This window comes from Parambassis ranga, chromosome 2, assembly GCF_900634625.1.
Source record: "Parambassis ranga chromosome 2, fParRan2.1, whole genome shotgun sequence".
In the NCBI taxonomy this organism is placed as follows: Eukaryota; Metazoa; Chordata; class Actinopteri; family Ambassidae; genus Parambassis; species Parambassis ranga.
This window is the reverse complement of record NC_041023.1, coordinates 23735574-23762610: the sequence shown is the minus strand read 5'-3', so window position 1 is coordinate 23762610 and position 27037 is coordinate 23735574. Positions and strand designations below refer to the sequence as shown.

The window sequence follows — 27037 nt, the reverse complement described above, 5'->3', positions numbered from 1 at the left end:
AAATAAAAATAACATCCACCTGTTTTTCTTAAGAATGTGTGTCGTTTCTGTCTAAATTATTCTACAAACGAGAGCTTCAGAGATGAAAGGTGAGGCTAACGGAGACTTCACACAGTGAGAGTTGGTTGTACTTATCTACAGAACACGATGGAGGGCAGTAACGGCTGGCTGAGATGAAAATAGGCTTTTTGACATGCAAAACCATCTGCTCACCTGAATCCTAACAACTGTCTGCACACCTCTTAGATTACAGTGTATTCTCTGATAAATTAATGTAAGAGCCATTATAAGGAATTATATTTACTGTAGCTACATATAGGATGAACAGATATGATATTACTCTTATAAAATGTCAGGCTGTGTCTTTGCTCATTGGGTCTACCTAGGAGAGACAATAAAGCTCACTCCTGTGTCAGCTTTCATAAATTTAAGCCAAGTTATCATTTCTTCCAGGACAAGGACATCCCTTAACAACAAAACTAACATTCATAATTACAGATGAGTCTATTTGACTTAAAATAGCAGATTCCCGTTTCCTCCTGAAGTCCAGTTATGTCTTTAAATGTTTATTGACATAAAATGGACATCCATCCATAAATCTATCCATCTTCAAACTGTTATCCAGGACTGGGTCGCAGGGGCAGCAGTCTAAGCAGAGACACCCAGACTTCCCTCTCACTGGACACAAGCTCCTCCGGGGGAATCCCGAGGCGTTCCCAGGCCAGCCGAGACATAGTCTCTCCACCGGGTCTTCCCAGGGGTCTCCTCCCAGTGGGACATGCCCGGAACACCTCCCCAGGGAGGCATCCAGGAGGCATCCGAAAGAGATGTCCAAGCCACTTCAGCTGACTCTCGATGCGGAGGAGCAGCAGCTCTACTCCGAGCTCCGAGAATAAAATGGACAGATCATCTTAATTATTATAGTATGTAATAATTACCTTTTAATAACATATTGACAGCTGCTTTTAGCTGTTCATAAACTGAACGTTGGGAAAGAAAGAGGTGTATTAGCATCATGACTAGAATATTATGAGTTCAAACTCTTTGTCCTCAGAGAGTTATTTCTCAGTTTTTCAGGCAGGAAAATCAAGCTTTTTACATGAAGCCAGGCACAAATTTTCCAAGACACAAATGTCAAGACGAGTGGTATAAAACTGTCATTACAGTGATTTATTATAATGAACCATGAAAACAGCCAACCAGTGCAGTGTCTGTGAGTCTCTCCCCTCCACACAAACATACACTCACACACACAAATAATAAAAAAAGACAGTTGAAGAGTTGAGAGGGGGGGAAAATAAAATAAAAATAATGCTACAGTCACAGAAACATTCAGCTTTGCCAAGAAGAGCGTTCATATTTACAACCATATTTCAAAATGGGATGGGAGCAAATTGTACAAGCATAGAAAAGAAAAGAAGCAAATATTTACAACCTGTTCCTGGTGAAAGCTGGAGTAACGACCTATACATTAAATTACACTTTCTACAAATAACCATTGATATTCAAAAATAAACCGCTAACGTCCTACCTGTGGGTGAGAGCGACCTGTCTACCTCAGAAGACCACAAGCACTCGATGCACAAAATCTCACACTCACTTTGCTCCAGTAAGAAGCCATACACACTGTAACACACACACACAAGTGCAGTAGCCACCTGCGGCAGTGAGGCAGGCTCCCAGAAATGGGTCTTTTCTGAATCTGCAGCGGTGAACAGATATTTGTTGTTAGACAGAGGAATAAAAAAAATAATTGTGTTTTTTTTCTCTCTATACAAAAAGCTTTCTCTTTGCTATAATAAGCCACTAGATTAAAACAAATAAATGGTGTAGAGAGCAGACGACAGACAAGAGAAGAAGAAGAAAAAGGAAGAACCGACAGGGGAGGAAGAGGATGGGCATAGGCTGGAATGTCCATTGATAAACAAAGTGCGGGGCCTTACAACGGGAGTCCAAACAAGACACAGAACAGTGAGAGAACTTTCCTCTCCATAACAGGAAGGATATTATAAAAATGGAGGCCAGAGACAGAGCGAGAGAGAGGGCTATGAGCACCGGGGAAATCGTCCATCTTCGTTTCTTTTGTTGTTGTTTTTTTTTTTTTTTTTTTTTTTACAGTTTGTCTTGAAGATCATGTTATTGTCCTTTTTTCTAAAATTTTCTGTTCTTTTTTTTTTTTATAAAGTACCCTTTCATCCCACAATCAGCTGTTTTTCCACTGGCCATGTGTGTTCAGGTACATAGAAAACGTATCTACAGCTTATGGTACATGCCCCTCTCGGGCTGAGTTCTCAGGGGCTGCTGGGTCCTGACGGCAGCAAGGGAGGTCAGTGCCACCCTGTGCTCAGGTACCCTGAGCTGTGGAAGGGGGCGGAGGACGCAGGAGCTCCACGAGTCCCAGATGGCATCTGGGAGGCAGTGGCCTGGGCCTGGCCTTGTTGAGTCTGTTGGGGAGGAGGAGGAGGAGGTGGAGGCAGTCCAGTCTGCTGAATGGGAGGGGGGTACGTGGATGGGGGGACTGAGGGGTTTGCTGCACCACTGGGATGCATCAACGCCGGCTGAAAACCTCCTAAGTTCTGATAGTGGTGGGGCTGCATCGGGGTGTTGGTAGAGGGGGCCGGGGGAGGCGGAGGAGGAGGTGGCGGTGGGGTAAGTGACAGAAGGGGGCCACCAGAGGGCGGTTGCTGCTGCTGTTGGGAGGTCTGACCCTGTGGGGGAGGAGGTGGCGGAGGGGCAGTTGACAGCATGAGCTGATGCTGCTGCATGGGAGGCTGCTGCAGATTGACGTGTAACAAAGTGGGACCAGGTATCGGGTGTGGAGGAGGAGGAGGAGGCGGCGGAGGAGCAGCTGAGCTCTGATAGTGCACGCTGTGGGGAAGAGTCTGCATGAGGGACTGAGAACAAGGAGGATAGGATGGTGTAACGGCAGGTTTATACCCAGGGAATGGTCCAGCAGGTGAGGGGCTCTGGCTGGGAAAATACGCTGTGGAAGATGGTGGCGCTGGTGGTGGCGGGGGAGGTGGCGGTGGGGCGCTCTGCGTGTTGTACTGGGAGAAAGGACCAGCCTGAGCCTGGGACTGTGGTTGGCTTTGGGACTGGTTAGAGAACAGCGCCCTTTGGCTGCGGTAGGGTGAGCCCTGAGGCTGGGGTTTGGGAGAATGGAGGAGGGAAGATCCAGGGTAGTGGACTGGAGAGGAGGGTAACGGGGTCGTGTGCAGCTTTGTGGGAGTAAGAGGGGCTGACTTGGGTCCTGTAGGCTTGCTTGGCAGCTGGCTGGTCGGATTGGGAGTCCAAGGTTGACCGTCACCATCTTCCTCCTTCGCAGGTCGACTTGAAGGCTGAGCAGGAGAGCAGGGCTGTGGGAAAACAGGCAGAGAGGAGAGGGACAGACAGTGAGATCTGCATCATGTCAATCAGTCAACCTTTATTTAATTTTAGACGCAACAATATTTTAATTTGTTTTAAATACTGGCCTTAAAACGTTTTGATCAAAAGCTGGGGGTAATGTTGACTTACTGTGTGGGTTGGGGTCTTCTGCAGATTCGGAGATGAACACTCTCTCAGCGCGGGTGTATCTCCGCCTTCGGCCTCACCATCTTAAACAGAGAACAGTTTTACAGACATGATTTAAATGGAAATGCTACTTCACACAGAAAACTTGGAGAAACGTTATTCTTACCTGTGTCTTTATCTTTGCTGAGCAGCAGAGCCCTGTGGTAGCTGCGTTCTCGAGCTTGCTCGACAGAGGTTGACGATGTCCTGAAGAGAAACATTAGTCAGTAATGTTTGTATTTGTATATTGGTATTTGAATACCTATGCATACAACATCACCAGAGCTTATTATGGCTCGAGATTACGTGCAATAATAATAATAATAAAAGAATAGCAGTGAGAACATACCACTGTCCCTCTCCTCCTTCCTTCTCTCCAGCTTCTGCCTCCTCATTTGCCTGGGCTTCTTTTAAAGTGGTGGTGGTGGTGGTGGTGGTAGCAGCAGTGGTGGTGTTGCTGAGAGCTGTGGGCGCAGGAGGTAGGGAAGGCTCGTTGGTGGTTTCTATAGCAACGGAGAAGGCATCTACACTTAGAGGTGGCACGGTGGAAACAGGTGAGCTGCACTCTGTCTTGGAGCCGCTGCGACGAGCTTCCCGCTGACGCTTCCGGTACTCTAATAGGGAAACCTGCGAGGATGCACAACCACGATGTCAGTAAGTCACACCAGCAGAGGGCAGCATTTGGACAGATAGCTAAACAAGAAGGGGGAGGAAAGGATGAAGAGAGCTCAACTGCTGTAACCATACCTTTTTCTTCTGAGGGGGGTTCTGCGCTGACCCTCCTCCCTCAACGTTGCCATCCCCATTCAGCGAGCGCGAGAAGCCAAGCGAGGTTCCTTCCTCAGAGCAGGGATAGAAGAGCTGACCCTGGCCTTCAGTGAATGGGGGCTGAGAGCCAACCAATGAAGCTGTCCCTGTTGCCGGCACTGCTACAGGCCCAGCTGTGGCCTCGGGCCTGAAGGGAGCTCCTAAAGGCTCCAGGGTGTGAGAGGGGGTCAGGTCCCTTAAGTTTGAGTTGACTGGAGAGAAGTTCAGGCCAGCTGGTCCAGTCGGGCCTCTTTCTGGGCTTTTTATCCAGGCGGGGTAAGAGGAAGCACATGTTTCCACAGATGAAGAGGCCTCACTCGTGCCTTCTACAAGCACCCCATCAGCCCGGTCCTCTCCACAGTCCACCGACTCAGCAGTTGGAGGCTGTGGAATCTCTGGTACAGGGACTTTGACTTCCAATGGTAGTCCTTCAGCACTGGGAGCCCTGATGCAGGGAGAGGAGACTAGCGAAGGTGGACGATCGGCCTGAGAAACAAGGAAGAGCTGACCGTCAGGTGACATGTCTTAATGAAAATAATTGCAAAGATGTCTAATACATTGCTTCATCCATTTTCATATATCATTAAACATTACAGGCGATGATCTCACCTCTTGCACACTGGGTTTCCGGCTAACCTCTGGTGAGTTCTCCACTGAAGATTCACACTGTGGAACCAAACACACACTTAAATCTTTTTCACACATAAACGAACATGTAAACGTTATGTCCTTCCATGTAGACAGTCTTACCTCCTGAGGAGCATTAAGTGTGTGTGTCGGGGGGCTGGGCATGGGTTCTGTACTCGGCTCCTCTGTTCGAGGTCGCGGTGGGGTGGCCAATAAGACAGGCATAGGTGTCTCTGATTGCTCCGCGCGGGTGGGCGTTGCACAGGGGGAACCGTAAGGTGTGGAGCTCTCAGACATGCAGGCATCTAACGGACTCAACCGCCGCTTTTTCAAAGGAGTGGGCAACTCTGAAAGAAGGAAGCGAAATCAAATGTTTCATTTTCACATCTCCAGGTGGTGGACCAGTTAATGTGTCACCACTTCTCAGAAAGACCTACCTGGCAGCGAGCAGTTGCCATTATAGGGTAGAGGGCTGTCAGAATCACCATTAATGGAGGGGCTGAGAGGACCCTCACCAGGCATGAAAAGGCTTGGTCGCCTGGCTGGGCTGGTGGAACCCTCCTCCTCTAGAGCCTGCTTCAACCATCGCTGTAAGGGAGCAAACAAAGTCAGTACCTGGAGGTAGCACATAAATACTGATAGATGTGTATGAAGCAGGACTTTGCACCTTCTTGCAGGAGCCAGTAGTGGGCGGTGTCTCTGGAAGTTCTCGGGAACGCCGTCTCCCAGTAGGGACTCCAGGAGTGGCGGGGCTGCGGTTGGCCAGGAATGGGGATGAGAAGCGGACGTAGTGTTTGGGTGTGCTGTAGACCTGCGGCGAGCAGGCCATGCCTGGGAGGGCGTTCAGCTGTGTGGCAAGTACTTCGGGGTCGCTGCTTATTCTAAGAGGCCTTTCTGGGGCTGGTTCTGGCGTTCGCACTGCACCCCGGTCCTGCTGTTTCTCTCCCACCCACTCACTCACAAAGTGCTGTGAAAAAGATAGGAGTAAGATTAAATTAGCTTGTTTCTCATTTGCTAACTGATTATTGCTGTATACAAAACCCACACTTGGTAACAGTTACCGGCAGGCTATTGTTTTATTGTATTGTCAAAAATACAAAAGTGTTTGAACCTTTTTAGTTTTGAAGCTCTTGCTCCCTGTGCGGTTCCTGTCAGGTGCAGGTGAGCTGCTGTGCGGAGGGCTGGTGTCTGGTGCTTGTAAGGTGATGGCCTCTGGCTCTGGTGCAGTGGGCATCTCTCCTTCAGGGGCCTCGTTGGTCAGAGGCTCCATAGACTCAGCTGGAGAGCCAGGGGGCAAATCGGAGCAGGTGCTGATGGTGCGAGCTCTCCGGCGCTGTTGGCCAATGTGAGTGCGATTCCTTGAAAAACTTTTCCTGTTCCTTGAGCCTTTGACTTTGGCTGGCTTTAGTCCAGGTTCCTCTTTTACCTCCAGATTTGGCTACAGTCAGTGTAAAAATTAGTGGTTAATACATTTACTTCTGAATTTGCTAACCTGAGCTAGTTTGAAAAGTACTGTTTACGCCAACGTCCTTTAACCTGTTCTCAACGACCGGAGCGCCGACGCTCTGGTCACACTTTTACAGAGTTCTTGTCAGTGTGCACAACATATACCTCTGTTATATCTTTGTCACTATAGGCATGTTATACATTGCTAGAAAGCTTAGTTTATCTAGAATTCAACTATTAAGCTCATTATGTGCACACAATGAGCACTAAAACATAATTCAGTAATATTCATACGTATTAATATTAATAATAATATTGCATTCCTACCTTTGGAGAGGTCCTGAAGTCTTATTATGAATCCAATCCACAACTATTTATATTCCTTTTCATCGTATGAATCCACAGATAAAGAAAATAAAAGCTTGTTTCCATAAAAGTATTCCACGTTATGAAAATATTGTTGTAATAATCATATTTTTGCGGCATAAAAATTTTGATCGTCCAAACATCACTGAGCTATTAGCATATAGCCGCTATTTTCCAGCGTATGTTTAGGTCTGTGTTGGGTGCGTTCGTTTTTATAACTTTGTTACCTGTAAAACAAAACCTTTCGCAATGTTTTCTGTTCAGGTTTGACTTCAGGACACCCCCTGAAACATAACAAGCGCCCCCAATTCGAAACGAGATTTGTGTATAACCTCGTGAGATTCCCTGCACTAGTAACGGCTGCTGTTATTGGCCAACGATATGAGGGTTCGTCAGCGTGTAGCCAATCACGTTAGCTTTCAAAAGAGGGTATGCATGCAATGTTTGTTTGTAGCAACGGTAGCACACTTCAAAGCATAAAGAGAAGAAGCAACCCCCCTCCGTCTTTGTTACGCACGAAGCGAGAGGTGAAACTCGCGTTCACTTGCCGTCTTTGTCACTCAGCCAGACTTTGATAATGCCAGGTGCTAAAAGAATCATGTTAGCTGCAAAAATGACGACATATTCGACTGCAGAGGCTTTGGAGCTCATTTTAGGACAGTGATGACAGCGAATATGACTCGGACAGAAAAGAAATGTTTGCTGACGGGCTCCGCGGGCTCCATGACGACCGTGACTCAAAGAACAGTACTAAAGCACTAAAGTTGCACTTTTTATTTGTTGCTAATTGCTCATTTCAGACAGATAGTTTTGCTTTGTAATAAAAAAACATATTTGAAATTCATATGAAAACTGTTTTTCCATGTTCTTTCAAATATTATACATGTTATATGTGCCTAAATTGACCACCCGGTAAATGTATGGTGACCACAGCGGTCAAGCTTGATATAGACATATGAGGAAAAAAAGCCAATGCAAGGTTTTTTTAGTAATCAAAATGCATTTGGCACAATTTGGCCATTTGGACACATTTTGGAGACGCCAGTGACACCACAGACAAAACAGCCCACAGCTTCCATACAGTTTGGTTTAGAGGTGTGAAATTTTGTACAGGTGTGGTTGACAAGATGTAGAAGACCTGTGTATAATTTCAACTGACAACTGTCAAGCATGTCTTTGTCAGGCTTTTTCAAATATATTACATTATTTTCGAGCACCAAAAAATGAAAAAATATCACTTTTTGAACAGATGCAGTTTAAGATGTGCTCTACTCACACTTTTATAATTATTTTTGTCAGAAACTAGAATGAATTATCTTTCAAAAGATGTCTCTCACAGGCAGATTGGTCTTACAGTTCTCCTGTTATAAGGTTTTTCTTTTGGGTATGCAAATTAGGCGAGGATAGCAAAAAATAGGTAGATGTGAAGGGGTTAAAAAAAAAATCTCACCTGCACGACAGCTGGTGAATCAGCCGTCTCTGGCGTGGCTGGAGGCTCCTCCTTAATGTCACTGCGGCCCCCAACTTCTGTCTTTATACTGCCGATCCTCTCCAGGGCCTGCTCCCTTCGTTTCTCTCGCTTCTCCATCCGGGCAAAGGCTTGGAGGATCGCCTCCATCTTCCTCTCCTCTCTTGTCTAAAGAGTTGAAAGGGAGGGAGTGAGAAAGCACAGTGTAAGTCCATGAAGTACATCATCCCTCCACCCCTCTAGAGCCACAGAGGTAGTGGTGCAACAGGTTATTGTGTGCTACACAGCGGAAGCCATTTTATCTAAGTGCGGAGTCGCGAATGCAGAGACATGAGGGAAAAAAGTGACCCCTTGCTTTAACACAAAAAAAGGTATGATAGGAGCGACAGGAAATTGTTGTGAAGTTGTGTGACACGTAGGGGTTATATTATTGCCTAATGTGTTCCTGGATGATTCTAATTTCCCCAGCTCCTAACATGGCAACCACAGCTACCTCCACCAAAAACACAGAAGCCCACCATTAATCAGACCACCCCCTTTGAAAACAGATTCAAACCACAAAACAAACTGAGACAACACTTCTGCAAAGATCAAGTTGAAGCCTGGCGTCTGTAAAGACAGAACAGTTAGCATGCTTATATAGTCAGTGACCACTGGGAGATCTTGTGGTAGGTAGGCTAGTAAATGGGTGGGGTTGGCCATGTATGGGTCAAATTTACCTCCTTAAGTTTCAGTCCCCTCCAGCTTGAAGCCGCCCCGACAGGGAGATGGGACTGCTTTGCTGGGTTGGCCTGAATGTTCAATAAAAAGACAGCCCAGTTTAGAAGAGATAAGTCCTCACAAACACTGAATGGACTAAAGACTGTAGGTATTTGGGCAAAGAAGACTGTAAAATCCTTTTTATACAGGAATTAGTTACTTTCACATCAAGTTATGATGCATCACAAATACCAAATACTGACAGCCCCTTTAGGCTGTGACTACCAGATACAAGAAACACACCAATAGCAGAGAAGTTTCACATCATTTCCACTAGTGGCCACTTCTACAGGCCACAGTTTTAGCTTCTGAAGGCAATATATCTAAATGTTCAGGAGAATGCTGCTGTGACCCACATCTAAATGAACAACCAAAATCAGGCATAAATAAGTTATTTTCAAGTGTACACACATAAACCAAAAAACATGGAATGAAGATGTCTGTGGAACATGCAATAAACTCATTCATGTACACTCCTGAGGCACCTTAAATTAGGGTATATTCTCTGCATTTAAAACCACTTTCAATCCCTCTAAGGTACCCGAGTTAATCTTACACCAACTTGATGCACTATTAAGCACAACATGACCAAACGTTTAGAAAGGCCGTCAACGCAAAACTGTCCACGTGCTTTTATTAGCCAGTTTAGGTAAACAAGATATTATGCCAACACACACACCAATGTCATCACCCTTGTCTATGTTGCAGCATGGATTTACAACATCCTCACTTGTCTACTATGCTTCTTGTGATCGTCTGTGTTAATGCACACTTCTTTGCTCCAGCACCAGGGCTCTTGGTGCCACAGCATACTATTAGATCTCCCAAAGTCAATATGGCCCTGGCCTCCCTCCCTTTGACTATCCATCTCTCGTTCTGGCCGATTAGCAGAACTGCATGTTGGCCAAAGATGAGTCAGCACTTTACACCTTGGGTCTACCGTGTGAAATGAAGCTGACTGCGGGGTAATTTCCAGAGAGTGTGTGTGTGTCAATGTGTTGTGTGTATGTGTGTATGCGTGTTTGATCCCATCTCTCCGGGACATAAGGCCATTTGGCAGAGTTAGAGGAGAGTGGTTGAAACCATAAAAGGCCATTTCAAAGTCATGAAGGTGAGAGAGCTATACTCAAACCATAATGCACAATGGGGGAAAGTTTCAGCCGTGTAAAGGAAATAATGTACTGGTTTTGTTCGCACTGATAGGCGGTGGTGTTGTTTACAGGCATGTGGCACTGCAAGCCTATTCATTTTCTCATATGGTGGAGGAAAAAATGCAACAAATGAGGAAAATAAACATCACTGCATAATGAAAGACAAGCACAAAGCTTTTGTGAGAGAAGACGGAAGTTAAAGCTGAAGGTGGGAGGAAGAAAAAAGCAGTGGAAGTGCTAGCAGTAAATGAATGAAGAGGAGGCTAGTCTTAGGGAAGAGAGGTAGGACAGCTGCTCCTATCCAAGCCCTTAGCAGACAAATTGTTAAGTCCACACCCAGAGCAACAGGGGGCAGTTCTACTTTTATATTTTTGCTCTTTCTGCTGGGTGGCTGCGTTGCAAAAAAAAAAAAAGCCCCTAGCTTGACACACTTACCATCTTCCTCCTCCTCTCTGCAATCTGCTCCTCTGACTCCATCTCTACTTCATTGCTAACGGAGGTTTTGTCTTCTAGATCCTCAAATAACTCAGGATCCTGTAAGAGGAGGGGAGAGCGGGGTATGGCGCTTTATCATGGCTGATCATTCCGTCTGGCTACAGACTAGAAGAAGACAGGTCAGAGTGGAGGAAGGGGGGTAGGAGGTGAGGGAGAAGGGGAGAATTCTTCAAAGATACCAGGGGGAAGGGGGGAGAAGTAACTTGACCTTTTAGGGGTCGCAGTTGTGCACAAAACACTCTTGACTTTGGTCAGATGAAGTGGCTTGTTGGAATTATGACTTTGAATATCACCCTCTAACAGAATGAACGCTGCTGCAGCTGACATCCTTGTTGGCCTGTAATTACAGACTTTGTAGTCTAATACTAGTCTTTTGTTGGAACGGCTCACCTTTCTTCCATACATCTGCATTTCTGGATGTCCTTCCTAAACACAACTTCAGGTACATGACACACTGGACTGATATGACGTCAACATAACATCTCTAAATTCAGCCTGCTCAATAAACCCATTTACAATCATTTGACTTGGTCCTAGCGAATTAAAACTGCCATGGCAGACCTGATGACAGATGAGACTTCTGTTGAAATTAGCACATTCCAAAGAGACGCTGTTCTCCGATTATATTGAACACGTATACCTTCACAGACTTAGGCACATTGGAACGATCATAAAAATTATTAGTTGGGAAGGTCGGTGAATGCATAAAAAGGACTGATGGGAAAGAGAGGGCACTAAAAGGGATGTACAACAAAACATGACTAACAATGAAATCAAATGCACAGATTGCTTCACAACAATCATAGAATTGCATGCATGGACCATGAATGTGATATGTATTGATCAGAAAACAAGAGTCTAATCATGCAATAGTATAGTAGCAGTGTTTTTTTGTTGTTTTTTTTGTGGTATTGCACAAAACAATTTTGTGTAATCTTACCTGGTTGTTTGAGATGGAGAGCCGCAGAGGAGAGAGTTTTCTCTGCTTGCCGTCACCTATGCTCTTGCCTTTCCCCTCTCCGTCCAAACCCACATTCTGGTTCTGGCCCTGGTCATCGCGGGCCAACTCCTTGTCCTTGCGGCTCCCTCTGCGTCGTCCTCCGGAGCCCAGGTTTTCAGTGGGCTCCAGGTTGTGCTTGAGCACTGGGCACTCCTGGTTCCCCTTCACACAGGCACAGTCCACCTTGTATTTACTACAAAAAGGAAACAAAGTGAAATGGTCTTGCCTTGCTCTTTTTCTACAGAATTGTAACATGTGATGCTTAACATTTTTACTCACCAGCTGCCATAGTCAAAATCAAAACCGATCGTGATCTCTGTGCCCTTGGTGATAGGCCTCAACGAGTAGATGTATAAATGCAACATGCCGTCCTCAATGACATGTCGTACCTGAGGGAGTTTTAGTAAAGCGTAAGTAAATGACATCTGTTTTTATCCACACAGCGCATTATTTGTGATGTTTACGTACTTCGGAATTAGGAGTGCAGGATCGACGGATGAATCTCGCTTCATTACCAAAATTGCGAGCATCTACACACATCTCCAGTCCGTCAAATTTGGAATAAAATAACACAAAAGGGTACGGCCTAAAAAATAAAAGAAAGAAAGTCAAATGTTTGATTTGACCTACCTAAAAGGAGACAACTGTATTGGTTCATAAGTGAAATAAATACAAAGAGAAATCCTTTGGACTACTGATTGGCATCCTGACCTCTTGAAGAAGTATCCGTTAGCCTCAAACTGCTGTCGAAGCATAAACTTTCCCCTGTACTCAATGATGAGGGAGTCTGGGGCCAAGTCTCGCACCGCCTTGAGGATCTTCTTGTTCTTCTGAACTTGACTCTGTAAGCAAGAATCGGTCTGCAATGAGCAAATACTCCAGACAGGCAATGATTCTACTACAACAAAGCCCCGAGAAAGGAAGCTTACTGTTGTACACAGGTAGAATACTTCAAGGTACCTAAGCAATGTGTGTAAGTATATTTGTATGGGTTTACAGATGTGATTACTCATACCTCCACAGGAGGTTTAAAAGAGGCTGGGTGCGTGTTGTATGCCAGGCTCTTTCCGTCGCCTTGCTCTTTGACACGCAACAGCACCTGGACGTCCTCACTGTACTGATTGCTGCTAGCCTCCTCATAACGCTCCATCCACGTCTTGATCTTACTTTCCCACAGAGACGGGTGCTCTGTCGGCTCCGTCTCTGGAGCTGCACCCTGAGAAACACACCAAGTTGTTACTCATGGCTCTGGTTTTAACAGAAGTAACTGTAGTTATGCTGTTTCTGTGAATTTACCTTTACTCTAGAGGACTTTCTGGACCCCTCTCGAAAGGCCTGCAAGATTATAAAGACATTGATACTTTATCAATAATGGGTGGTCAAACATAAGGTGTGAATAGTGTCGTAAATGTCAATCAGTGAGTCAAATGAGACCTTCTTTGCTCTGGCAGAGGATGCTGGAGGCTCTTTATCACCACTCTTTTTACGCTTTTTATCAGCCTGCTTGTTGCCAAGACGCCCAGTGGTCAGGGTGATGGTGGCAGGCGTGTGTTGGAAGGTGGAGTAGAGCTCTAGCGGCACCTCATCTCCACTCTCTGTAGCACTTGTGTCCCCATCTAAACAAGTTATTAGGAGAGAATAAAAAAAATTACATAAGCTGCTATAAAAAGCTACAGCTGCTCTGGGCAAGACAAAAAGCAAGCCAAGCTACATTCATAGAAGATAAGACAATTAACTACATCTACAGTTTGCTTCTTGTCCAGCAGATGTCACTATGTCCCAGGCTGAATGAAGTCTGGCTGGTCTGCGGGAGAAGAAGGCTGCACCCTGACACAGCCTACAACCTGCTATGATCACTAACAAGCTGGCCATTCACTGCAGCAAGGAAGCCAGCATAAGCAGAACTAAAACGTCTATTGTGGGGTCTGACAGACAACCTCTAACACTTTCAAAATAGCAAGTCACATTATTTTATCTAACTTGTTGTAAATGTATTGTAACCGTGTGGAGATTTTAAAGGGTAAGGAGCTGGTGCTATTTGCTTACCAGATAAACACTCTCTTTTCCTGGTCTGCAGCAGGATGGCCCTCTCTCTGTCCAGGTGTCGTGGTTGGCAGCGCTCACACAGGTAGGTCTCAGGAATGTTCTGCCTGTCGATGCCCATGCAGTCTATGTGCTGCCAGGCACTAAAAAAGTCATTGATAAAAGGTCACTTATGAAATTTTACCTCTCAATATAAAGCTATTATTGATAGATTTGAACCACAGAAGTAATATGACACTGACTAACTCATTAACCAAGCTGACAATGGGATGAAAAGTCCAACACCAGTGACTACTTGTGCACTAAGGATCTCACCTGCACTTGTCACAACAGATCATGTAGCCATCGTCATGGGTGAAGCCACAAATGCAACGGGTGATGTCAGCCCCGTAGCTGCCATCTTCTGAGGTGCTGAGTGTGGTGCCCCGGGATGCTTCGTCCTGGCCTCCTGGAACGAACAGCCCGCCCTCTCCTTGTCGGATCAACATAGAGGGGGGAGGGGAGGCTGGTGGCGTAGGTGGGGGCCGCGCCCCATAGTTATGGTCCTATTGAAAGTATGGAAGACATACAGGTCAAGTGGTGTACTGTCCATGTGGTATAGTCTCAGGTTGCAGAACAAGTGCAGCAAAGATCACTAGGCATTGTGAAATTATACTGGCAGAGCTGTAATGATTAAAGAACAAAATTATTTTCACTACTTTTTTTTAAATGAAAGAATTAAATGCTGGAAATATAGGAAATTGTGTGTGATTTCTCACAGCGTAAGGCAGGCCAATGTAACTGTGGGAATGGTGAGAACTGCTGCTGTAAATCTGGTGCGGGTAGCTGGACTTTTCCACCACCACAGGGCTGGCCTCCACCGATTCTGGTCTGCAGAAGAGCAACACAAAAAGAAAGAACAAACGTTATTCTACACTGAAAAACATGGATAACAAGGTTACACAGGTTAATGCATTGTTTACCTCTAACAGTATGAGGATGTGAGTTAACAGGGACGCAGGGTAGAGATATAGTCCTTGACTCTGATAGTCAAACTGAGGTCAAGGCCACTGAAAATCCACTAAACAAAGTGTTTGCTATCATGTCACTTTAACTGAACTGAAATCATGATCAGAAACTTACATTGCCTCTAAAAACAGCAAAAACACTGTCATTTTTTAAAATGCCTAATCATACCAAACCAGTAGATCCACTTTCACCAGAAAGCCTGTTTGGCCGTTTGAGACCAACCCACCCTTATTATGACATGATAATCTAGTCTTCAGTTGCTGAAGGGGTGGTTCTAAAGGAAGAGGGAAGTGGAACTGGCAAAACTGATGACATGAGACAAGATGGTCCGGTATGAAGACAGTAGACAGAAAGACATAAGGGAAATATAAGCCAGAGTGAAAGCTACAGGATAAACAGGATGCATTTGAGATCTAAGTAAAGTGTTGCAACATGTGCAAGACATTCCCGTGTGTAAATGGTTCTGCCATGTAAAAGCACACTTGTAACTAAACTACTGCAAAGGAGGTGTACAAAAAAAACAGGTAAACATGACAACTGAGGCCTATGCTGCCTTTTCTACTACATATAACCACACTGAAATTAGCATTAATTCCAGCAAGTTCACTGGAATAAAACAATACAGAGAAAAAACTCACTAAGCATATTAGAAAGCGTCCCAAGATTAGTACTAATGACAGTGAGCCGCCTAAACAGGCCAGACGGGCTTGAATTAGACTGTGACTCAATGACATATTTAGAAGCTCACAATCAAGACAGAAGTACACTAAAATCAAACCAAGCCCTTCAGGAGAGAAAATAATCATGTAGTTGGAACAAGTGTAATTTTATATTAAAGATTAACCCTGCTTTAATTGAGTTCCGAGCTAGTGATACAGTACCTGCGTGAGCCCTTCTCTGCCCTATTGCTTTTCTCGCATGCCGAAAGAGCACTGTGCAACACTTCCTGTGTGTATTGCCGCGCAACTATTCACTGTCAAAGTGAAAACGTAAGTGCATACATGAGGTCTGGAGGCGGATCCATGGTAAGGGGTGTGTTTGCATACACAACAGAATAACTGCCACAGAGATTACTGTTTAAATGTGCAGGGTGAGAATGTAAAAATCATACTTGTGTGTAATGTAGGCTCACTTGCTTTCCTTGTTAATGATTAACCAGATCAAAGTCTACACTTTATATTGCAGGTATTCAATTTGGCCAAGGTGTGTAGTGAGTGCTCTTGTAAGAGACGGTGCTTTGAATTTTTTTTCTTTTTTTTTTTTTTTTTTAAACAAATAGACGACCCATGTATTTAGTGAGACAGCAAAGACAACACACAGACATTGACCAAGACAGGCACAGGGCAAACAAGTAAGCCAGCCTGTTCAGTGGTAAGGAAGTAAGTGTGTTTGAATACATGTGCGCATGGCTCAAGGCTTTGTATCATTCATGTGTGCACTCCTGTGGAAGGAGCAGAAAGGAGGGACGGGACATGCGGGGAATGCTGCAAAAATACAGTCAGTCATGATTGTGCTCCAGCACATACATCTTTGGCCAGAATCACGTATACAAGAAAATGGAAAGAAAAAGACAGTGGAATGAAGAGAGATTTTTTGTTCAAGTTTAACTTAAGGTGACAGTTCTAATCTATTTATAGCTCATGAATACCATGAGCATTTAAAAAGGAACATATGTCATTAAGAATGCGACCACCTGCTAAGAAAGGATGAGAAGGCAGAGTGGACATGCATGGAGAATGGAGAGATCAACAGCAGGGGAGAAAAAGAGCAACCCCGAACAGCCAGAGGCAACGCCTTCACTCCTAAAGAGCTCCCACTCGCTGCCATGGCAACACTACGTGTTCTGTCAGCGTGTGCGCGCACGCTGGGCTCTGTGTGTGACTGTGGACACACACACTGCATTAGCCAACAGCTGGTCACGCCGCTGCAGACTTCAGGGGGACGTGGAAAGGACGTGACGCTGTTTCTCTGGTGAGTAGCCAGACTCAGCTGGCAAAGTCACAATTTTCCCCAGAGCTGCAAGTGCATGTGAGTGTCCAGCTACATTTGGTCCCTGTGGTCTGGATGGGACCTGCGCAGCAGCAGGTGGAAGCCCCTTTCAAGCTTGTTATCTGCCTTTGAATAAATCTGCAGCAGGCAGTCGGACACAGACTGTAGACAGACAAAGAACAAGTGTGAGAGTCAAGGCAAGGGGGCTTACTCCTACCCACGGTGGCAGCAGAGCTCTGTGGAGAGGAGGAGGGGGGTGGGGGACGCGGTGGGACTGTTTAAGATGCCATATTTATGCGAGGACCACCTGTCATTCAGGCCAGTGGTCATGGCAACAGGCCCTGCGCAGTGCAGAGAGGAGGGAGGGGAGTGAGGGGCAGATTCCATGGCAACACAAGCTGTCACGGCAACGGCTCTGATGAAGGCAGAGGGGAGTGTTCTCCCTCTTTTAAAGAGACAGGACCCCCTCCATAAGTAGATGACGTGTGCTATTCTTTAGTCATACGCAAACCTCTTGCTTCATTTATTTGACCAGAAAAAGCCACGGCAATGTCCTTGACAAGACTATAGGAAACGGAGAGGAGGGGCAATAGGAGGCTTGTTGCCATGGCTTCATGCACCATTTCTGCTTCACTGGCTGAGTGCAGTGTACACATGTGCAAACATCAAGCTACGGAATCAACAAGGGATCAGGGAAAATAATGTTTGGTGCTTCTGTATACTTCACACTTTTTAGTTTTTACGGCCACAGACCACACACATGTACATTCTGGGCTAACAGCCAGTTTGACGTGGGCAGATGTAGTTAATAAAGCTCAACATTGTGAATGTGTCATACCATGGGCTGAGTGCAAATACAATCAATGACGAGACTGAACTGTCCATTAGAGCACACACACTAGAGGCCCTGCTTCCTGCAAATTCCTTCCCCATTAACAGTAACTTTGTAAACACAGGAGAGGAGATATGTCTGGAAGCCATAAAGAAAATAAATGATAGAGCTGCTTTAGTCATTACAGAGGGCATGTTGAGGCATATAAAGAGGAGATGGGGGCAGAGAAAAATAATACCATGTCAAATGAGAGTGTCTAGCGCATGTGACACCAGCGAGGGGTTAGAGCTGAGAACAGAGGCGGTGAGAAGGTGAAACATGGGGGGGAGAGAATATAGAGAGGAGCGAAACTGAGAATGAAGTTTTGATGAAGACTAGAGAGGGTACCTAACAATGAATGGGAGGAGGAAATGAGGAGGTAAGTGAGGGGGTGAATAAAAGGTGTAAAAGCTTGGTGATACTCACTCTGAGCCCGCAGCCATGTCCAGGTATGAGGTGTCTGCTGTATCCACCCCTACTGGGATGACTATGCTCATGACGTTCTCTGCTGATCAGTTCTTGTCCTACTGAGTCCAGAGAAAGGGAGTCCAAAACACTGAGGCATGCCAGCCACAGCAGTCATTGCAGACATCTAAGTGCATCCACAAGGCCTGTGGAACACACAACAGGAGACGAAAGATAAAGACAGACAGACAAAAAAGAGAAAACAATTCAAACCTGTTAGTATTGTGAAGCATCCATTATAAATCACTTCAAGATTGTTATTTCCATGAACAAAGAGGGTTTGCATTGTGCAGCAAAACCTGAAATTACAAATCATTATGAAAAACGGGGTATTTCCAGCAAATATAAATACATGACTCATACTTTCAGATCGGTGTGTGACAGGCTAGTGTTGTCAGGAATTCCCCCTCTGACAAAACTACAGAGCTGAGGTTATTTACTGGTGAATAACAGGAGGATACGATGTTGTGAGGTGAAGCCCAAGCTGCTGCTGCGAACTGTGCTAAAGCAACCTCTACACACTTTCTGCCAGGAATGCAAAAGGCTGCACTGTAAGAAAGCTCCCACAAAGGGGAGCAAGAGAACACACAGCAGCCAGCCGCCATGAAAGGAGGGAGGAAAATGCAACACAGAAGCCATTTTTCCCCCCTTCGACTGAAGAGGACTGCTCTATTCTGAGCACTCATACACACATTTGATAAAAGAAGCACATACAAAACCTCCAGCAAAGTAACTGCATTGTATTTGCATGTACACACATTTTAATCATTGGAAAAGCTTAGATGTGTGTTGCTTCAGTTAGCATCTCTAGCAATCAAGCTACTGTAAAAACAAGTCATTAATAATTAACTACTTTAGGTGTCAAGCAGTACATGAAGTGCCTGTTTGGTCCCTAAGTGGGAGGCTGGTTAGACTAATAGATTAGAAACTGGGAATTTTGAATCACATATTTGTATCTCATGTGAATCCAGACGGTAGCATATGTGTCAGTGTGGCTGCCCCTGATACAGAGAGCTCTGTTGATAAGCGGGATTAGTGGGAGGGACAGATGCTGAGACAAAATAGGCTGGAGGTCACACCTCCGCCTGCTCGTGCACACTGAGGCCAAACAAAGGCTCAGATCACAGCTCTGGCTGTAGATGGGAGAAGGGCTACAAAGCAGGGATGTGTCATTTATTGAGTAGGGGTATGCTTTACACACTTAGCAAGCGATAACACTCACAGCCAAACTTGTCTCTGCATGTCCACGAAGGTTCTCTGTGAGGCAAGGCTATGTCTGCATGCCCTCTAAAGCACTCACACATTGTTTTTACTATATTGTTTCCCCTAGGAGAACTGTACTTCATGTGCAGGCTAGCTGTCAACCCTGACTGATTCTGTTACGGAAACTGGCATAGTCCACATTGAGAAACACAAACAGGAGACTTTTTTTAAACAGGCTCTGCAGCCCTGAGAGTAATTTCAGGAACTAATTCACCCAAATGCACTATTTAAGCCAGCAGGACTGGTGAGAGGCTCATAGACATGACAGCTGTCAGCTCCAGGCCTAATTAATAGGAGGAAGAAGACCCCTGCGAGTCTGTGTGTCAGCCAAGCCTACTGGTGGGATCACCTTTCAGATTCTCTTATAATTCTGTGTGCAGAGACTGGACTAAACAGCATGGCTATATCACAGGCATGGGCATTTGATGATGGAGGCTGATGTAACCAGAACTCTTTCTTTCAAAAAGGACAGGGCAGTTTGCCAAAAAACACTGAAATGACAGACCCCCTTTCTTTGTATTATCAGAGAGGCCCAGTCTGTTTTAGCACTGGTGGAATAGCGTCCCTTTAGAAGCAGTCCGTTTGTCCCCTCATCCACAATGTTTGTCTCGAGCGAATCCTACTGTCACTACTAAGGAATGCACACACCAGCTCACGTTCACGCATTTAACCCTCCTTCCACTCTTACAAACAGAGAGATGACCTTTCACCTTGTCCTTTCAAACATTCCTCTATAAGGAGGCTCTCACTGCACACTCACACTGCAGACACACAGTTAAGACTCACAGCTGGAAAAAAGTACAGTAGAGCAGCAACATTCCTGACTAAATCTGAGCTGCGCTGAGATGCCTCTGCCCGCTCCTCCTACTTCCTCTAGGAGAGCTGTCCATCACCCCAGAGAAACACAGCCAATGAAAGGAGAAAAAAAACACCCCCTTTCCTGTGCCCAGTCACCCCGCCCAGGCGGATTTCTCTCCCTCCTCTTTGCACTTCCTAAATAAACCTGAGACAGTAACGCAGAGCTGAGAGGAAGGGGAGTGTCGCTTAGACAGTTCCTAATTACAAGAGGGCCAGGAGAGGCCATTTAAAGCCACCTTTGGCTAAATCCACTGCTGTTATGGAAACATGAGGGGGAACAAAAACATGGAACATGTAGCACCAAGGGAAAGTTGAACAGGGACACAAACATAAAAAACATACCAAGATTGAATTATAGTAAAGCAAACCACAACATGGAAGTGGTTTAGATTTTGTAAGTATCATTTCACCAAAGCAGTTCACCTTTTATTTTTCTAACATATATATATGCCAGAAAATATAATATTTTCTGGCACTACGGGGAGCTCTAGAAATCACCACAACCCCTTCATTTGAGAGGACAGAGGGTGGGGGAGGTGTTCATGGGGACTGTCTGACAGTGATGCTACACAGCCGAGACCTGGGTGGACTCTGGGTGGCGGAGTGGAGCACACAGCATAAGCCAGTCTCTTTCTCCTCCTTCCCTCCTTCAGTGAGGGGACACAGTCACGTCATTGTGTGGGGAATAGCTATCCTTTTAAGAAAAAAAGCTGCGCTGAAGTCATGCAGGGAAAACCCATACCATCATATTAAAATTATGGGCAACAGCTCCCCTCAGTTTTTTACCACTGCTCTATGTGTTACAGCATTTTCATTCTTGTTTTCGTAGTCAACTCTAGGCTGATTATGGAGCAATAAAAGAGGGATTCCATTCCAAACCCCCCTGCCAAGATCATGTGACTTCACACCATCTTTATAGTTGACTTCAATGACTCAGCTCACAAACTGAGGAGAAAAAACCCAACTCATACAAATAACATCACATACACAGGAAGCATGACCCAGATGGAATGCAGGCCTGGCCCTCTTTTCATCGGTACCCACCGTGGAACACGTTGCATCTGCCTTGTCCTTCATAAATCAGTGTGCCCATGGCTGCCAGCGCTCCCTCTGCACTCAAGCGCTGAAGGTGAAGTCATACATCAATACAGCAGGGGATATGGATGTGAGTGTCCACACAACCATTTTTTTGGGGCTGCAATAGGAAATGTATTCCTTAGACCGTAGAGACCAGTCTGCTTAGATGTCAGACAACAGGGACACATTAGTCCCCTTAACAACCAACTAGTGAACAATATAGACTAAAGGGACAGCAGGCTGATGGGAACACGAAGTAAGTGGCTAGGTTACATACTCATTTCAGAGTGAGTCACAATAGTCTTGGTCCCTGGTCTGCCACATATTTTGCTGCTTTAAGAACTTTGACATAACTGTGGTGACATAAATTGCTATGATGGGAAGACACAAAACAAATAATGGCACAAAAACCTAAGTATCCAGATCAAAATGACTTCCTGTGTGTTCAGCTAAAACAGTAAGGGTGTGAGTGGGTTAAAGTCTGTAGGAACAAGGTCTGGCAGAAAAGCTGGGGCAGCCCTCCTGTAGTCTGAGTAATGCCTGTTCAGTAGAACCCTAGGGCACAATCTCTCTCTCCCTCTGCCTCATGCTTACCAAATCACAACCAAACTGTGTATGGTAAAGGGTGAGGTGTTTTAAACATCTAAAAATCAGAGCAGTCTGTATAACATTGGAAACAGTTCACTTACTGCTGCTTTTTCAGGTGGTTGTGAGGTCTTAAATGACTTGTCCCCACACTTGTAGAGCTATCACGATTAGAGACTGACAAGCAGGCACATATGCAGCTGGTAGCTAATTACAGCATTTGAAGAATGCACTGCACAACTAAATAAAAATGTGAGCTGATGTGTACAGAAAAATCGGAGAGAAGCTGCTAAGCATCTACAGAGCAAAAGAACAAAAAGAGCCACTCAGGTCCCATTACAACAGTGTTTGATGATCAATTTCAAGCCTGGACCGCAGTGTTGTTACATCATCAACATCAATGACAAATTCCCTCTTTATTCGGCCACTCCTGCTGTATGCTAGGACCGATAAATTCTACTGTAACATAGGCACAGCAACAGAAAGGCTAGGAAGATGTCGCAGGGCTGCAGCCTCAGCAGCCACGGCCATTAAGCCACCTGTCGAGGGAGGCAGCTTGCTAGTTTAAAGAGGGATCTGTTACGGCCCAGCTAGCAGTACAAAAACAGGTCACCTGAGCCCTGGCTTCTCCTCCCAGCTGGGATGCCATGTGACTGCACCCAGCTCCTGAGCCAGGCAGCTTTGTCTCTGGGTCTCTCGGGGTCCTGGCACCACAAATATGAGATCACTGGAGACCGGGAAACAGCTACACAGCTAAGCCCCACATGTGAAATGTGTATATAAACACACACAAGAGCCGCTTTCCCGAATGCAGAACAGGATCAATCCAAGAGCTGATGGTCCCATGGCCTTTATATGCCGTGTCAATATATCAATACAACATTTGATATGCTGAGAACTTGGTGTCTTCTCTCTGTCTCTCTCTGCTGAACATCCTGAAAAATTAAAAACATTTGACGCCGCTTGTGGCATATTGATCATATGGGTATCTAAGAGTCTGTCTTGGGGTTATGGTAGGAGGAAAGGTGTATCATCTGAGACTGCCAGGGCTCTGCTGCCAGCCAAAGGCCTCTGTCCCCATGGCAGAGAGGGAGTGGCAGCTTACCAACACTGTTCACACAGCAAACAAATGCACACTTTACTGCACCAAGGCCACCAGGCACACATACAACCAATCCAGTATTTAATATTGCCAGCTCGGTTATCACATAGAAAAAAATGAAAGAGGATTTGAACAAAGACCTTTGCTCTTTTAAAAGGATGAGCAAGAGGACTTGGGATTTTGTGTATTATGAAATAGTGGCTAATTAAGCACAACAGGGCCTTCTCACTTCTCACTCAAGTTGTAATAACCTCATCCACATAGACGACACCTTGCACTCACAAAAACAGTGATCCTGAAAACTACTAAAAAAGTTTTCAAGTCTGTAACAGCGCTTGTGACATAAACACCATCATAGTGACCTTGCCTTGCATGCCTATTTCACAATGTATGGTTCAAGGTGTATTGTGTCATGCATTATCGCTGCTTCTGCATTAGTGTATATGTAACATTCTCAGTCTTCACTGCTGATGATGATAACACCACAGCTGTAATGTGAGATTACAGTCACAAAACCCACATTTATGTTTTTAATACTGTTTGAATTCACGAGATAACGCTCAGACTATGCAGCTACTGCCGCCACGTGCTTCAACAACAAGCAAAATGTTCTGCTTTTCACACAACGGACATCAAAATTATCAGGGGTAAAAGAGGGGGAAAATGCTTCTTGGCAAGAGCCATGAACAGGCATTTGAGCTGAACTAAGTGCCAAAGAAGCAGAGGAGAGGACAGCTGTGTCACAGGCTTAAAATGCCATCCTAGAAGATAGTTTTAATTTACTTCTCTGTATATTTTAATTTGTAATGCTACTATTCTATGAGTTCACTAACAGGAAAATGCACAAACCACCTTATCAGGTCTTAAAAGAGACTCATTAGTGGCCAACAGCATTATATTTTCTTTAGAACCTGCTTAATTCAAGAGACTACTAAGGCAGCTTTTTCTGCTATTGCATTATCCTGAAAAACAACAAAACACTGATGGGAACATGCAAGATTAAACAGATTTGCCATGAAAATAAAGTGCAATGGCTGGAATATTTCCTGCAAATTGATCTAAATGTAAAGTGAATGACATGCTAAGCATGTCTGAGTATTTGTGTTTCACACACACAAGCATGAGGCAACCCCTTCTTATTTCTGTTCACAACCTCCAGCATTAAATAAATTACTGATCATCTAAACAGAGGAGATGAACAGTCAAAGAAAAAATAAGCCAGGCTAGAGAAGGACACAACACAATGTTGTTTATTGATAATATAAAGTAAATTCCACGCTGCATAGGACCAATTCTTCTGTATGTGTGTGTGTATATATATATATATATATATATATATATATATATATATATATATATATATATATATATATATATATATAGTGTAAGCACCTTACTAAAATTAAGACTATCACAATATTGCTCCAACATTAAAACATAAGCAATAGCATAAGCCGTGACGCATGTTACGTTTTGGGAATGAAGCAACAGCATGTCTGATTCTTACTATTCTTACTATAACAAACCAAGCAACGATGTGTTACCGAGACACAATTAAAATATTTTGCCATTATTAAAACCTGAACTAAAATACAAATCATGTGTTGTGTAGTTGCTTCCCAGCGAGTATGTCGGCGCTGCAGTCAGGACTGCCGATAGGGGTGTGGAGGGTACAACGTTGCTATTATGTTTCCACAACACCCTGGTGCTGTCGCCATTTTCATAGCGCTTTTCTCAGGACGGCGAGACAATCGTCTGGCCGGGGGAGCCTCGCCATGGGAAGAAAATCCCCAAGAATGCATTCAATCGCCTCTTTCACACACTCTACCTTGAGTATCACTCTGTCGGTACAGTTTCTGTGTTGTTACCATTAGGGTTTTTTGTGATTTCGTCGAAAGCAGGGCCAGTAAGCTAATCGGCTAGCAATTACGACCAGCATTAGCCTCTCGAAATGTAATGTTATCAGGAATTCGGAGCACTTGAGACCATCTAAACAAGCTCCGTCTGAGGCAGTTTTGGACCCGTTGGACAGAAAGCACACAGTGAAACAAGGAATCTCTTGAATTTGGGCCGTGAATAAAGACCAAAAATAACCACGGAATGCACCGACCGAGCTAGTGCTAACCAGCGGAAGCTAACAGCATAATGCGTAGAGGGTTAACAGTTAGCAAAGCAAGCTAACACCGACACGAAAGAAGTGGATTAAGACTTGGCTCGTCACAGACAGGAAAGAGCGACAACATCGGCGCCGAGAGATAGCTGCTCGGGGCAAACCAAACCTAATTGCACTTTCATACGGTAATTTTTCAGGTCAGGTGAAACAACCAATTGCGACAGTATAGTTCAGCATGGCTAGGACTGCCAATCGAGATGGAGTTACAAATTGTATGACTGGGGCGATATGCCCAAATGGAACATCCCCTCCCCCACGCTTGCAGTATTTGAACCCAATACACCCCTGAATCTAAATTAAGTGATCGCGAAATGTACTTGTAAGTCCGATTGTAACAAAAGAGCAGTCGGCCGGTTCTCGTTTGACATTGGACAGATTCTTCATTTCATTTCGCCATAACTGCGGTTGTATAAAAGCCCAGGAGCCTATGAGATTACTGCGTAATGTAGCGAGGCATTTAAGCTACCCTAACAACTGGCCTTGCTTTTAGTTGACTAGGACAGTTGACTAAAGATCTTATATCTGTTTACATGCATGTAAAAGCTCATTGTTCTCTGGCTTTGAACAGTGGCATTGTATGAAATTGCGCTGAACGGAAATAATGTCCCGTGTTCTAGAAGAGCAGGATGTGACAAACCACGACAAATTCAAGTTTGTAATTAATGCTAAATCCACTGTTTTCTCGCTGGGTGAACGTGTTGCAAAGACTGTATTCAAGTAATACAAGATATCCCAAAAAGAATTGGCGCTTTGCTGAGGAGCACTGTAACACCGACTGCAGCTAATGTACAGTATTTAAACTGATTCGAAATCAAGCGGGTAGCATTGTTTAGGAGGTCAAATTATTTACACAAAAAGAGATGGAACTGTGCGCAATATGGCCCGCAGTGCCACTGTGTCAAACTAAACACCAAGTGACTCCCCCTCTGGCTCTGCTTATCAACCCAACGTGCGAAAATTATTAATATGTCCCATCTTTAATGAGAAGTACACTTTTGGCAACGTTAACAGTTGTTGACTCAGACGTTACGCTGTGGGACAGATTCATATAACTGCTGCGTTTTTGTCTTGAGTCTTGAGGTTTATCTTGTGTTCACGGTGCTTCAATGTCGCAAAAAATGGTTCTTGATCACCTCTGCCTGTAAATATGATTCGCTTTATATGACGTATCGTGTACTGCTACAGTTCCAACGAAAAGTCGGAGGTCTGTTCGCTCTGTGTCAAGCTAATTTGAGCTAGTAGCATGCGCTAGCTAGCAAGTGGTCTGTTGGCGTTACGCTTGCCAACTTGATACTTACACTAGAAACTCGCGTCATTTAATTAGCTGTTTTCGGGCTTCGTTTAACGTAATTATGAACTAAAATGTACTGGCATTCTAGCCTTACAGTGTTGTTAGCGAGCTGAAACTCAGCTACGTTAGCCAGCATCAGCATGATGTGCCTAGCCAGCTAACTAAAGCCAACAATATCCTTTCAGGTCGGATTTGTGTTCCCTCTATATCTAACACTTAATGCAGTGTACTCACCGTTTTATGTCCACTCTGGAGGATCTGAATAGCAAATAAGGGGACCTGGGTAAGACCCCCGTCGCTTTCCACACAGCTTCCACAACCAAAACAATACTTCTGTCCACACACTGCGGATCCCTAGCCAAGCTTTAAATGTTTGTATTTACGTTGTCCTCTAAAGAGTATTTTCCTGTTTAAAAAAATCTCTTGCCTGATGTTTTACGCGGGGATCCAAGTGTGGTCACAAATCAATTCGAAACCGTTAAAACTGAGCCCTAGTCAACGGCGAGTTTTAGAAATTAGATCCCCTCAAACCAGTCTCTTTTCCCTTTGCAAAAATGGCGGCCCTGCCAGGACTGCTGAGACTCCGCCTCCCCCACGACCCCCTCCCTCGCCATCAGTAAACCCGAGCTCCGCCTCCACAT

General features: G+C 44.9%; 1 protein-coding gene across 4 annotated transcripts; it reads right to left on the bottom strand.

Annotated features, from left to right (window-relative positions):
• Positions 1–2048: 2048 nt before the first annotated feature.
• On the bottom strand, positions 2049–26987 carry kmt2e (lysine (K)-specific methyltransferase 2E). 4 transcript variants are annotated; one of them, XM_028396513.1, is made up of 25 exons: positions 26631–26987; positions 18009–18193; positions 14473–14584; positions 14030–14259; positions 13718–13857; positions 13106–13287; positions 12968–13006; positions 12687–12887; positions 12383–12513; positions 12140–12257; positions 11951–12060; positions 11612–11864; positions 10612–10710; positions 8986–9057; positions 8249–8434; positions 6098–6424; positions 5654–5953; positions 5424–5574; positions 5110–5333; positions 4969–5025; positions 4300–4845; positions 3902–4179; positions 3680–3759; positions 3517–3596; positions 2049–3356 (listed from the first exon to the last, which is right to left on the bottom strand). In XM_028396513.1, the coding sequence occupies exons 2-25, from the start codon at positions 18077–18079 to the stop codon at positions 2328–2330; spliced, it is 5016 nt and encodes a 1671-aa protein (XP_028252314.1). In that variant the 5' UTR covers positions 18080–18193; positions 26631–26987; the 3' UTR covers positions 2049–2327. The 4 variants fall into 4 exon arrangements, with proteins under 4 accessions (XP_028252314.1, XP_028252319.1, XP_028252320.1 ...); XM_028396518.1 differs by lacking the exon at positions 8986–9057; XM_028396519.1 differs by lacking the exon at positions 10612–10710.
• Between the last annotated feature and the right edge of the window lie 50 nt (positions 26988–27037).

Bases quoted from the DNA above. Each gene is read 5' to 3' on its own strand.
- kmt2e (XM_028396513.1), bottom strand. From the start codon at position 18,079: ATGAGCATAGTCATCCCAGTAGGGGTGGATACAGCAGACACCTCATAC. The intron at 5,334-5,423 runs GTAGGTCTTTCT...TCCTTCTTTCAG, and splicing joins TGGCAACTGCTCGCTGCCAG to AGTTGCCCACTCCTTTGAAA. The intron at 4,180-4,299 runs GTATGGTTACAG...GCATCCTCGCAG, and splicing joins ACCCCCCTCAGAAGAAAAAG to GTTTCCCTATTAGAGTACCG.